Here is a 14,467-nt window from a genome sequence, read left to right on the forward strand (position 1 = left end):
GGTTTTCTAAAACAGATCAACAAATCTAACAATGCAAGGGCACAAAAGGACACAGACTCATTAAGGACTGAAGACGGAACAGAACTGCGGCCCACCATGAGATAGGCACCCATCAGACCTTTGTACCTGGAGGAAAGTGACCTTCAGAGCCACTGACAGAATAAAAGACCTGAGAGACCTTCATCTTCATTGTTTTTGCCACTGTCAAAATACTGAACATTAAAATGTAGTTGTTTTCATAGGACATAAACATTTAAAACCATATTTACATGCACCAATTTAAGCGTGGTATGTAAAAGCCCATCTGAGTTTGTGAAGGTATAACAGTAAAAAAAATTTAAAAAAAAAAGGATTTTGTCAGCAGAAATCTCTGGAACATTGCTCTTGTACAGGACAGCAATTTCCTATTCATCCAATCTTGGAAATTAGCTAAATATGTTGACTTTTCAGAGTACAGTTCTTAAATTTGGTGAGATAAAACCTGAACATCTTGGCCTCTTATTTGGAACTGGTAATATACAGGAGACAGGCAGAAGCTTAACTGTACATGACCTAGCTAGTTAAAAGCAGGAGGCATTCTTACAAATGGGCAATCTCACCCACAGCCACATCTGAGAATTGCCAAGACTTTGAAAAATACTTTTACAGGACCCCACCCAATATTCAAATGGTGGAGAGAGGGAACTTTTTCCTTCTTAAAGCTTTAGAACATTTGACAGGTTGACCAGCAGCCCCATTTGTTAGGTGGCTGGGCAGAATCACCCACTCCCCGCTAATGGGAGGGTCGGTCAATCTGACTTAGGGAGAAGGGGAGGTAGTACGATGGGAGGCTTCCTTCCCTTTCCTAAATGCTTCTTCAGAGATGACCAGAAACGGCCTGACAATTCAGGTCTACTTTAAATGCAAATTTTTCCCTGAACAGTACCACTGAATTAGTTTAGCTCATTAGTCTCCTATAAGGGATTTACAGAGCATTAAACTGAGTTATTGTAGAATGGTAAGCTTTGCTTTTGTAAATTCATCAAGTCAGACAAATGTTCCCTCCTTATTGGCCTCACCAAAAAACAGGCACATTTTTACCTCCAAGCCCAACAGGCAGGACCAGTTCTATCAAAAGAAAACACTTGTTAATACATCATTGTTAATACAATGTTGTCACTGCCAATTTCCTTTGGTGACTGTATTCTTCTCAACATTTAGCTGTTCTCTGACCACCTCTCTGTCACAACTGGCAAACCTATGGCACACGTTGTTTTTCTTTTAAGACAAAAGATGTTAATGTATGAGTTGTTTTTTCTGAATGACAACCTCAGTATTCAGGTTTAATTGCAGTGTTGCCATTTTGCAGAAAGTCGGTTCTGAGTTGCAAGTTGGGCACTTGTCTCTGAAAGGTTCACCATCACTGGTTTAGTTACTATAACTCTAACTTTATCAAATAGCAAATCTGTTTCTAATCCAGTATATTTCTTATTCATATTTACCCTAGGGTAATATACATAAAATCCCACCACATACATATACTCCCACAAGTATTCTTCAAGGGGATGTTTATTCCAAGATGAATTTAAGATAAATCTGGGGCAGCCGAGTCACAGTGAAATAAGTAAGGGTCAGATAATCCCTGGCTACCTTTTACTCTTCACTTTTCTAAGCCTCAATCTCCTTAAGCATAGAGTAGTATTGTGTAGAGAAGTAATGTTAAAATACCTTATCACAGCACTCAGGAAAGAGTACTTTTTAAATTTCCTAATCTACTTGGAAGCCAGCCAGAAAAGAATCAGCCTGTGGCTCATATGAATGATCAAAAAACATATTTATTTATAAAAAATACAATGGGATAAGTTTATGCTGAGAAGTGCAGCAATAAATACAGTTGAAAAAAACAGAGCAACTCTACAATGATACATTGGCACAAACGAAGATTTTGCAACTGCACCACCCAGACCTAAATGTCTGCAAGCCATTTTTGTACATGCTCCTTATAGAAAGGCCACTCTGAAAAAAATCTCGTCAGCTTAAGAGAATGAGTACACATATAATCACAAATGCACATTGATCATGACTTTATTTAAAAATTAGCAAACAATACTGTAGAAACATTGATATGTAAAATTCTAAAATGCTGCATCTTAAGATTTAGTTGGCAAAGACCACATTTAGCAATAAGCACGAGTTTAGTCTTCCATGTAGAAACCAGATGCACCAAACTGTAAAAAAGAAAATTTCCTATTGTTTGAAAATAACAGTTTAAGTATAAGATTGTAAAAATGCATAGATTTTTTTATAAAGAACTGGCTGTACAAGAGTACTCCCCTTTCACAGTATTCCTTTTTACTTCATATGCAAGTTACTGGTTATGCTGTAGGATTTAACTGTTACAGCACTAAAAGGCAACTATTTAGGGAAGAGGCAGAGAAAGGAAAAAGGAATGTATGTAAGGCATTTTTTTTTAAAGATACAATAAGCATAATAGTGTTTTAGGAAGACAAGATAAAAATTACTCAAGGCTAGCTTGGTTCTCACTGAATAAAAACAATGGACTAAATACTGAGCTCTGTGTGAATCTAATAATCAATGCCTTGGTCACCATATTGGTAATCTCTGGGGTAGTCATCTGGGTACTCGCCATGATATTCATCTGGGTATTCTGCCTGATAATCACTATCACTGATTTCCGACCCATTTGTTCCTGTGCCTTGGCTTCCATTGTGAATGACTGGTTCTGTGGGAGCAGCACAGTATTTGGGATCATATACTTGGCGCCCAAGCCCATACACACTCATTCCTTTCTGGGAAGCAACTTTGTTGGTACCCATCTGTAGGGAAATTGTCGAGTTGTCCACTGGCTGTAATGTTAGCTTCTGATCATAGATGTCTCTTCTGGTACCTGGTGCTAACATCCCCGCCTGGTATTAGAACACAGTGTAAGAACATAGTATAAAAGTTGAAATGACAAGTTAAAATCTATTCTTGTTAGTATTCTATAAATTATGAGCTTCACACTGAATATGAACACCAACATAATTTTCATTTGGTTCAGGGGTAAACCTACCTTACCAAAATATGCTGATATCAAACTACTTTTATGAAGCAAAATTCACTGGTTTTCAAGCTAACTCAGACCTTCCTTCAAATCTTTTCTCTATTACAAGATGCCATGCAGCCTCAGACAAGTTAACTTTTAGTTTTAGGTTTCTCACATATAGTATGGAGACAACACTATATCTTAGATTTAGAAGAGAATCAGACAGAATGTAAAATCAAAGCATAATGCTGGAACACTTAAAAGTTACATGTGACCACCCATCATGACCATGTGCACTAACTAACCAATTTTAAACATTTATAATAAATACATTCTTTTCAAAGGGCTGAGAGCTAACCACTTCAGAGCAGCAGCCCCAACATGCCCCTTTTCAGAATACTGTAACTCATACATTAGTCTCCCACTTACAGCAATCACATACTTTAAGCTGTAAGGTGGGTGAAAAAGCAAGTTCAAATGGCAGCTAGGAGAAACACAATGCCACACAAATAATTAGAAATTTCATCTTGGATCACTGAGAAAAAGCATTTTCAAACCTTATCCTCACTTTGGTTGGATGTGGGAACCATCCTCTCTCTCTCAAATGGTTATTGGAACTCAGCCTGAGGTACTGGCAATGTATTTTTTATTTTATTCATTTTTGGAGGGAGTACTGGGGATGAAATTCGGGACCTTGCACTTGCAAAGCAGGCGGCAGAACCACTGAGCTAAATCCCCAGCCCTGTCAATGTATTTTTAACAAGGAAATACAGTGCTTCTACCTTGGATTCAGTGTTAGAACTCTGGTATTTTTATCATGCTCCATTTCCACCTATTTCCACCTACTACCTAAGAACTATTTAACTAGCATCTTTGGAATTTTTAGCCCCTGGGAATTTAACATTTCATAGGGAATGCTAGTTGAACAGTTCTTAGTAGAACACCAGATAATTTTACCACCTTTAAGATTCCTTTTTAAAATGAGAGAAGAAAATCCCAGCATTTAAATGAGCAATCTTTTTTCTTTAGTTAAGTAGAAAAGCCAGCTGTTCAAACCCTCCCAAAACCCCATGAACCACACCCACTTTCACTGCTGTAGGAAAGGTCCTTTGAGTCTTTTCCTTTCTCAGCAAAAATCTACTTTCCTAAAGTATACACTCTCAATACACAATATAAAAATACTTACTTTGAAGTTCCAGTTAATAAGTGCTAATTTTTTAGTTTTTGAGACAAGGTCTTGCTACGTAATTCAGACTGGCCCTGAACTCACTATGTAGCCCAGGTTGGCCTGGAACTTGTGGTGATCCCCCTGCCTCAGCCTCCCAAGTGCTGGACCTACAAGTGTGCACCAGCATGTCCAGATCGTAAGTGCTAATTTAAAATAGCCCCTTTGTACTTCTTGCCACAAGTATGAGAAGTGACTGCTTACCTGGCTGGCTCCTTTGTTGGTGCCCATCTGCAGACTGATAGTGGTCTGGTCAAAAGGTTTGTCAGTTTGCATTTTGGGATCATAAAGATGCCGCCTAGTTCCATAGGCTGTCATACCTGCCTGGCTGGCACATTTGTTTGTTCCCATCTTTTAATAAAAATAAAATTAGCACTAAATAATCAGAAGTCAACAACATGTAACATAAAACTCTATGTGCTACTACAAAGATGGAAGAGAGGGCTGGGCACGGACCTCAGTTACAGAACGCGTACTTATTAGCACACAGACTCCTGGGTTCAATGCTGCAGCACCACCACCACCAAAAAAAGAAGGGGTGGAACTAAAAACATATTTTCAAGTGCTAATTTTAAAAGGAAAGTCCCCCCCCCAAAAGAAAATAGAACCTCACAGCATAATGAACATAAACTTGCACACATGAAGAGATGGAAAGACAGATACAATGGTATTTCAGTGGCAGAATTATACATAATTTCCCTGCTACTCTTTCCCCTATTCTCTGAACCACAGATAACCAAATTAAGGGATCCTAGCTTCAGTGATGAACAAAATAAGCAATGTTAGGCCAGGCAATATGCTGCTTTCTGCCTCAGCTACAGTTTACATAAAATATGAGAGCAAATGCCAGGAACTTTTGCCAGGATTTTAGAAGCATTTCTTTTAAGTTTAAAATCATTAGCACTTTCATGGGAAGGAAGCCACATTTTATACTGGCCAGAACCAGAAAGAGTTAGAATGAGGAATCTGAATACAACCAAATTTGGAAAAGCAGTGACTTCCCTTCCCCACTGAGAATCACATAGCTTCAGGACCAACCAGTACACTCTCTATTACTAAAAGCATAACCTGTGAGATTCAGAAACCCTATATAAGCAAAAAAAGAAAAAGAATTTTAAATAGTACCATCCAGACTTGCTTTCATCTGAAAAAACCTTTAAGGATTTTTACCTTATGGGCCTGTGCACGTATCTATGGCTACACATATAAACACATTTACATACAAAAATACGCACTTGTTTTAAATTTTAAAAAATGACATTGATCACAGAATTTTAAAACCGACTTTTTTTATTTTGCCTTAAGCTATCTTTAAAACACTAGTTTATTTTTATATTACAGGTTCCTTTATGAGTTGCAATTTAGCAAACTGACTACTGTTTGAAAATTCAGGTTTCCAACTTCCCACATCTTACATAAATTCACCTCACACAGACTCAGTCAAGAGAGGGCAATGTATCAAGCGGGTTGGAAGACAAAGCCTATAGCATTAAAGGCATTAGCGATGATTGTTTGGTGACTCTCCGGGGGAACAATGTGAAAGGAAAAACTTCACTTATCAGAGTATTTTCCAAGAATTAAATACAAATTTCAGCAGGGCTTAGATATTGTGTCATGTTTTATCAGCATAAGTAAAATTACTTTGGCATTAAAATTTTGTAAAGTTATTTTATTTGTTTAATAACAGGAATTAAAGTATTATTTTCTTTAAAAAAGAAAAAAGACAATATGATTAGAAAAACTTCATTTCCTAAAGAAGCAACTGTCAAGTCAGGTAGCATACCAACGTTTCCTCTAAAACCATCATCGCTTAGCAGGTTTCAAATAGGTCTAAACTGCATAAACCATGGGTCCATCCAAAAATCTACACTAGAGTACTTTTACCCACACTTACTTTGAGAGAGAACTAACATTTTGCATGGCAGGAATTACTGAGACTGAGTAATTGAATAAGCAACACTTACCTGCAAACCAATTACACTTTGGCCTGCCTTTAATTTTCCTTCATCAAAACGTCTTGTTTGTTTTTCTGCATACTTAACTCCAATGTCAGTAGTTGTGTGGAATCCTTTTGTTTTAGCCTGGACAGAAAACCATACAGCAACTGAGAAGGAATATTCAGATATTCTCCCACAGACTTTACAGAGGGAACAAAAGAAAGGTCTATTAACATAGGCTACTTTGGGTAAGAAGAAACTAGAGGTATGAAACAAGTTTAAGTGATACACTGTACCCTCTAAAATGTGAGGGTTCTAATCAGCCCATCTAGAACGAGGCAGCTGATGTCAACAGCCTTTCCACGAAACTAATAGTCACAGAAAAGACAGGACCCTCCCCTACCTGCTCTGAGCACCCACAAGAGAGCAATTATGCAATTCATCACCTATGGGCAGGCAACTGTTTAACCAACTATGAAGGACTTGTACGTACCAGACCTGCTAGAGCCACCAGTGTAGTCTGAACCTGGGTCATGTTTCCATTCTCAAAAAGATCATTTGCTTCAAATATGTCATGTGGCTTCATACCATAAGCCTGGATAGCTTTAATAAAGTTGCCAATATTTTCCAACTATGAAGAAAAAGAGTCATATAACCTTTAGAGCTAAATTGTAACATTTTGATTTTGGGGGTGGGGTATGAGGATCAAACTCAGGACTTTGTGCTTGTAAAGCAGGCAGGGGAACTACTGAGCTAAAACCCAGCCCAACATTCTGAGAATCCCAAGTCTTCATGCCTAATTAGTTACAAGATGTCTGACAGAAAATTACTTGGCAAGAATTCTTAACCAGATACATACTAAGCATATTTCTTTCTAGAAAAGAGGTCATATAATAGTTTTAATATTTTTAAGTAGTGACTATTTTTCACCTCTTTAAAGGCAAAATCTTCCTTATGTGAAAATTCTGTGTCAGAGCTATCCAGGCCTAGAATTTTATCACACTTATCTAAACTAGTAAATAATTCATTGTATATTTTAATTTTAACTTCAAAATAAATTTGTGGCTACTAAATGCTCATTCACTTTTTTGATACCAAATACAAAAGCAATATTAGTTACATTTTCACAAACTGAGATTATGTCTGATATAGTATCCTGTGCTGAACCAGTAATTCATGTGCTAAATGCCTTGCCTTCCCCTCATTTTGTGGGTTGGTTGTTTGGTATTTTGAGACAGCGTCTATGTAGTTTATGCTGGGTATGAACTCACTATCCAGCCCAGGTTGACCTCAAACTCTGCAATCCTCCTGTCTCAGCCTCCCAAGTACTAAGATTATAAGTGTGTACTACAACACCTAGCTTTTTCCCTCATTTATCCCAAGGTCTGGGTTGAATTTCTCTTGGTAAGCGGTGGCAAATTCTTTTTGGAAGTAGGCTAAATTTTGGAAAACTTTTAAGCTAACTACTGATTATAGAAGCAGTTCACTGTAATTAAAGAAACATTTCTGAAAATGGCAAAAATAAATATAGCTATGTGTACAAATTTCTGCTAACACGTCTATTTTAAAACTGCAGTCATAAAACAAAGCCTGAACTTTTTCACTACATAAAGAGAGACAAGTGAAATAAAAAGGACATACTTGAGTAAATACCGAATAATTTCTCTGGTGTGAAAAACTAAAAGTGTAAATAAGGTTCAAATGGTATAATTGATAGTGTGAAATAGGAAGAAAATGGCTAAGTGAAAATTTGAGAATGAATGGAATTTGAGTTGAGAAGTAGAAAGGGGAGGGGAAAAGAGGGGAAAAGAAACAATGTGAAAAAGGAAAAAATGGAAACAAAGTCTTTGTAAATAGGGAAGGGTGAAGGGAGGGCATGGATATGGGGAAAAAAATAAAAACCAAGACATATCATGTAAAGGTACAAGATCCCAATGATAAATGTAACTGTATTGTTTGCTTTAAATGCACCAATAAACTTAATGGGAAAAAAAATGAGACCAACGAGAAGCGGAGGTTGCTGGTTTGACTCTTACCTGAGGCCAGTTTAATGAGGACTCATTGACCTTCTTCACAGAGCCTGGCTGTAACTTGTTTATGAGTCTAAAAACAAAAATATAAGAAATAATCTTATTTAAAAAAAAAAATCTTATTTACTGATCACACAAAAACAAGGCCTGGAATATTAAACTAGTTCCTTTACATCAGTAAAAAAAAAAAAAGCATTAAATATGTGTGCAGGCTATCAAGGTTCGACACGCTAGACTGGTTGGGAGGGGAGGACAGAAGCCCCGCGAAAAGGACCAGCGGAACACAAGCGACTTCTCCTGAGAGCCAGACTTACTCGCAGAGTATGATGCCGTCTTTTAGACCCAGCTGGAAGTTGGGGCCTATGCTCATGCCTGTCACCTCTTCTATCCAGTTGCGAAGATCTTCCTCTGCCTGGTGATCATACTTGGAAGCAATCTGAAACAGAAATTAACATTAGAGCAGTTTCACTAACACGTCATATGATGCTGGCTCACAAAACGCTGGGCTTTCATTCACTATCCACTAGGGCCACAAGCGTGATGGGCAGTAAATTACACTCAACAGAGTTCGTTGGTGAACTGTAACAACTGTTGTTATGTCAGTAACTAAGCACCAATTTTTTGAGAAGACAGTACCTTACAAAATTCTTGGAGGACTACATGGAGAGAAGCTGGGACTGAGGAGGAAAAATTCCCATGGAGACGAGGCAGATTCCCAGTCATGACACACAGGAAGTGAAGATTTAATAGAATACTGCAATATGCCACTAGCTGTGACTTAAACTTTAAAGTCATTAACCACCATATTCCAAAATAAAGAAAGAAAAGATGGGGAGAGGATCCTGACACATCAACTATTTTAGACAGTACTTCAAGTGGCTGAGACACTATTCCAATCATTTTCTTGCCTTGTATGCAGCCAAATACAGCACATGGTACATAACCCCCACACACTTTCCTCAGAACTAACTATACTAAAAGTACAATGTTGAAATTCTGCTTATGAAACTGTCCTATTAATATCTTCACAAGAAGACCAAATATTCAATTCATTTTTAGACTCTTAGTATCCAGTACTATACCTGGCACCCAGACATTTAATAAAATTACAAAGAATTGATTTTTTTTACTTGTAGAATTCTATAATATAAAAGAAATAGCCAGGGATTTAGCTCAGTGGTTCGGTGGCCTGCCTTGCAAGCGCAAGGACCTGAGTTCAATCCCCGGTACCAAAAAAAAATAAACATAACAGCCAGATGATACGTTATTATAATACATGCTAAAACTACCTAACCACAGGTTTTGAAAGCTCTCTTCATAATAAGACCATATGTTTTTTAAACTGTAAAATAAAATCAAACCATGTATTAAACATCTTGTGCTCAAATTCTTAAAATACTCTTTGTCCTAGAGTCCTTAAAGAGGCTGGCCAACAACTTAAGAATACAGCTGCTGGGGTGTGATAGGGCACACCAAGAAGATCACAAGTTGGAGCCCAGCCTGGGCAACCTAGTACCTTGTCTCAAAATAAAAAATGAAAAGTCCTGGGGGAATGTAACTGGGAACAAAGGCTCCCAGTTTAATTCCAGGAACTATAAACACAAAAAACAACAACAACAACAACAACAACAAAAATACAGCTGGGAACAAGAAAAGATCCTGTATCCTTTGTCTTCTCATTTAGCACAGGTAAAAAGGCTAACTACACACACGGGTATAATGCAGGGGACAGAGATCATGAGCTTAGAAGTCAATGTCAGCACTGTGGAAAGTGGAAATGAATGAGAAATGTCTGCTGTCCATAAAACATAATTAGGTTTAATTGCGGAAAGAAATGGCATCATGACATTTTGAACATAAGAAAATCAAGTTCCAGTCCAACCAGTCACACAGGAGCCAAGCACAACTGTATGAAATGCCCCAGACTCCAGAAGCTAGAGCACAGGACTGCAGGCTGCATTCCGGTCTTTTCCAAGAGAGAATCACAGGTCGGCAGGACCAGGACAGACACCTTTCAGTCAATCCCACAGTAAAAAGCAGCACTGAGTCTTAAACATTCACACCTGACTGCAGTTCGTTTTCATATCCACCCAAAGCTACAATGACCTTTTATAATGTTCAAGGTGAGAAAGATACTTCACTTCCCAGGTCAAATTAATTACTCCCTCACAGGCACACACCATGCATTGGAGCCTTGAGATGGCCCTGGAACATAATTAGTCCACTCCTGATGCTTTCAGTGACTCCCTCCACCACCATCAAGGGTGAGGCTCTGGTTTGAGGTAAGACTAAGTGCTGTTACTAATTACAGTGTCATTAAAAGCCAGCAGTTCTTGATCACCTGCACACCCCACTCCCCTAAATTAGACAAAAGCCTCTACAAAATAATGGGCAATTTATTTAAACTGTGAGTTTCCTTAACAAAAGGAAATACAACAAGTTCTACTGCCATATTAAGATAACAATGCAATGTTTTATGGCTCCAATCTGACCTGAAGTTACTTTATATAGTATTTGAATAAAGAGGGGAGGGGAGGAGAGGGAAGGGGAGGAGAGAGAGGGGAGGAAATGGAACTACATAACATGGCAAGATTCCTGCCCAATCGTTCCATGACTCCCTAAAAAATACGTTTCTATTTTCATTTTCTGCCAGTTTGAGTTACGCTGGCATCTGAATGGGGAACTGGGGAAGAAGGCAGGGATGCTGAAAAATATTGCCCCTGGTTAAGCAGGAAGCAGCCACTACTCCTATCTATACCATTTAAACATTCTTGGATAAGTTTATGTATAGCACCTTTAGAAAATGGAGTAAGTGTTAAACTGGTAGACAAACTCTTAGGTATTGGCTTGCTACACTGGAGTCTTGTTTCAAGTGGCTAGAGTTAATAAACTCTATTAACTGGAGTTGTGGGCAGAAGGGCGCTCACTAGGCACTAGCTCTGGAGGGCAAATTCTGAGTCTTTTGTATTTGTTTTCAAAATTGAGGAGGTATTTCACTAGATCTGAAGAAAAGACATAATATGCTAGAGTAGGAGGTTGTATCTTTGCTGTGAGCTCTTCGCTGACTTCTGATCCAATTTCTGTCTACATAAGAGGAAGGCTGAATTCAAGGAGTGCACTACATCCCTTCCCACTCTAGCTGTCTTCACAATTTGGTCAGTCATCATCAAGCAAGAGAAGAAATATTCTCTCGCTTTTCAAATGTAGAGATGAAATTATGTTCGGTGGTTTGCGGATTTTTTTTTTATACCAAATGAGACTATTATTTAACCAGGATGATATAAAAGCATATTTATGTTTTCTTTGTTCAAAATGTATCCAATAGATTCAGTGCCATACCCCAAACCACAGAGTGATTACAGGCCTCTCTGGAAATATCTGAGATACCAGCGAGGAATTTCCATCTTCTCTGTTGACAGTTTTCATCAAGGGACTGATGAGACACAACAATCTAGCACTGGAGTCAGCTGGACTTGGGCTCAAATCCTGCCCCAGCAATGGCTGGCAGTGGAGAGCAATGCTGGGCAGGTGAGGGTCTCTGGCACATCAGCATATGCAACTGCTTAGGTCTGAAATTCAAGGCCCCACAGTATTAAAAACTAAAAACTAGGAATGTATCCACCTCACATTGCTATTAGTTTGGACTTAGGATCTTCCTTTATCGGAGCAACAAGGATTTTTCTCTGGACCCAAGTATTGCTAATATTTTTCTAATAAGTGGAAGTTCCCGCAGTCCAATGAGCTAAGTATTGTCTCTTAAAATCAAGGGGTAGAAAGTAATTAAAAGGTAAGCTTTGGCCAATAAAATGCATGTACTATTTTTACCTACAAAACTTTAATTTCTGTACACAAGGCAGAAAATGACAAAATTTTCTTTCTTGTATGTATAAGAGAAATTTACCGTCTTACATAATCAATGTTATATTCATATCTAATTAATAACCTTATAGAAACTTTACCCTAATTTGCTGGAGGAAAAAAAATCACTGCTCAAATTATTTATACACATCATTTTCCTTATTCTTCAAGATACTGTATTTGATGTTCCCAAGCTACTTTCTCTGACTGCCTGTTCCTTCAAATCCACAGTAGCTCCTTTCTTGTTCTTTCAGGATAGCAGTGCCTCCCAAGCTTTTTCAGTCAAAGTACACTTGTGAAGACCCAGGGCTGTGGGCACGCTCAGTGGAGGAGGCGCCTGCCAAGCACAATCCAGGGTGGAGAAGACAAGACCTGTGGTAAGGTCTCCCAGGGCATTAGCACAGTGGATCACCATCCCTGGCCACAGTACTCCACCCAGTCTGCCTTCACTACTCAGCCAGGGTCAACTGCCCTTTCTCCCCTTTCCCCTCAGGCTCGGATGCCTGGGGGGCAGGCGTGGGGGCTCCTTCCTAAGCTCTTGGCCCTGGCCTGCCTCTGGATGGCTCGGAGCACCCAACGGGAAGCACACTTCAATTCAAATGCAAATCAGTCTTTTCCAGTTGTCTGGCCTTTTTAGTCCTCGCACAATCTTTTAATATTTCTAAAATATTTTCTTAAAAAAAAAAATAAGGACAAGCATAACTTGCCTATAATCCCATCTGGGAGGGTGAGGCAGGAGGATGGCTGAGTTTGAGGCCAGCCTGGATAACTTAGCAAGGCCTGGTCTCAATAAACAAACCAAAAATAAATAATAAATAATATATAAATTTTAAGAGCATGCATTCTCAGCATACTCAACATGGGGGTTATACTGCTCTCAAAGGAGCAAAAATTGGTTCTTGTGGTGGGCAGTGAAAAAAATTTTTTAGATATTAAAAATACTCAGGATCTTTCAAAATCTTACTCCTTTGTATTAAATCTAGCAGTGCTGGGTGGCAACTGGGAGAAAGGTCTCAAAGGACTTTGGGGGAAAACAAGGGCAAGAAAAACTGAGATGAACTGAAACATACAAATTTCTCTACACACTGCCTTCCCTGAGGTAAGATTGTATCCCTATCCTTTAGCCAAATCCTCCATCCACTGTCGCAAGTACTAGTTAATCACATCTAAAACAGCACCGGAATAAAATACTTCTGAAAAACACAAGCCCCACAGGCCTGCACTTCCTAATAGCAGAGGGAGACACTGATCAGATAAAAGCCTCCCGGTTGCCAACAGCAAAGGCCTTCCTGGCAATGAGGTTTGAGAAGCTTCAGTCTCAAAATCTTCAAAATGGGGAGACAGATTAATGAGACTGAGATTCAAAAATATCTAAACTGACCCCAAAGCACAATTCCTGCCCTATTTTATGGTGCTTCTTGGTGTAAACAAGGAGTATTCAAAGAGAGTACAATTCAGTAAATGACAAGAGGTGGTGCCTGGCAAGAGACAAAGGACACACATCTTTTGTCCTTGTGTGTCCACCACAGGAGGCTGGCTACAGAGGATACCAAAATCTCTGCAAGATGAAGTCCCACATACCAGTGGCATGGCATTTACATATAACCCAGGTGCATCCTGCCTATGTAATCTCCCCATGAGTTGTAATAAATGCTGTGAGGATGGGTGGTACACTGACTGCATTGCTTAGGGAATGACAAGGGTTTACATCTGTCCATGTTCAGTACAGACTTTTTTTTCATAGCATTTCTGACCTGTGGTTGGGTGAACCCACAAATATAGAATCTGAGGATATGGAAGGCCAACTGTGTATTCCTTCCCACAATTTAGTTTTATCAGAAAACCTGTTAAAACCCAGAAGCAGACAATTCTAGGTAATTGTTGCTGGTGGTTAAAATAGTCTCTCAAATTTCAATCCCACCTGAACTCTAAAGAGCCACTAAGATAATCTAGCATTACCTCAAATTCTAAGTAAAATCATATACAATGTCAGCATCTCTTTCAAGCTTTTCCTAGGTCTTTCAACTTCTTTCTCCATTACTCCTTTCTGTCCTTCATTCAAATGACTAATAAAGGAGACATGGTTCAAAGACAAAGTCTCTACACTAAAAAAGCTTTCTTTCCAGTAGAAAGAGACAAACATGAAATAAGAGGTTTTTAAACAAAAGATAAAGTATTTTAACTATAGGAAGATAGGGTGATGAGGACAATAACAGGAACAGCTCAAAAAGGAGCCAAATAGAATGATCTCAAATATCAAGATACTCCTTCCAGTTGGGTATGGTGGCACAGGCCTATCATCCTAGCACTCTGGGAGGCTGAGGCAGTAGGGTAGCAAGTTCAAGCCTAGGCAATTTAAAATAATCCTGTCACAAAATTTAAAAAAAAAAAA

General features: G+C 38.7%; 2 protein-coding genes across 3 annotated transcripts in view; one reads left to right on the top strand and one right to left on the bottom strand.

Annotated features, from left to right (window-relative positions):
- Positions 1-2,021, top strand: part of Slc44a3 (solute carrier family 44 member 3) — an 84,708-nt gene extending 82,687 nt beyond the window's left edge. For both annotated transcript variants that reach the window (XM_019209907.2, XM_010639886.3), the window contains one exon: positions 1-2,021. In XM_019209907.2, coding sequence (XP_019065452.1) covers positions 1-105 — 105 coding nt within the window. In that variant the 3' untranslated portion in view covers positions 106-2,021.
- Cnn3 (calponin 3) overlaps positions 1,798-14,467 on the bottom strand; it is a 27,199-nt gene continuing 14,529 nt past the window's right edge. Inside the window, exons 2-7 of the mRNA XM_010639884.3 lie at positions 8,532-8,653; positions 8,224-8,290; positions 6,681-6,818; positions 6,215-6,331; positions 4,455-4,601; positions 1,798-2,906 (exon numbers count right to left, since the gene is read on the bottom strand). Coding sequence (XP_010638186.1) covers positions 2,565-2,906; positions 4,455-4,601; positions 6,215-6,331; positions 6,681-6,818; positions 8,224-8,290; positions 8,532-8,587 — 867 coding nt within the window. The 5' untranslated portion in view covers positions 8,588-8,653 and the 3' untranslated portion in view covers positions 1,798-2,564. The remainder of the gene's footprint in view (positions 2,907-4,454; positions 4,602-6,214; positions 6,332-6,680; positions 6,819-8,223; positions 8,291-8,531; positions 8,654-14,467) is intronic.

The sequence above is a fragment of the Fukomys damarensis genome, unplaced genomic scaffold, assembly GCF_012274545.1.
Source record: "Fukomys damarensis isolate Sample0158 unplaced genomic scaffold, DMR_v1.0_HiC HiC_scaffold_33, whole genome shotgun sequence".
Classification (NCBI taxonomy): Eukaryota; Metazoa; Chordata; class Mammalia; order Rodentia; family Bathyergidae; genus Fukomys; species Fukomys damarensis.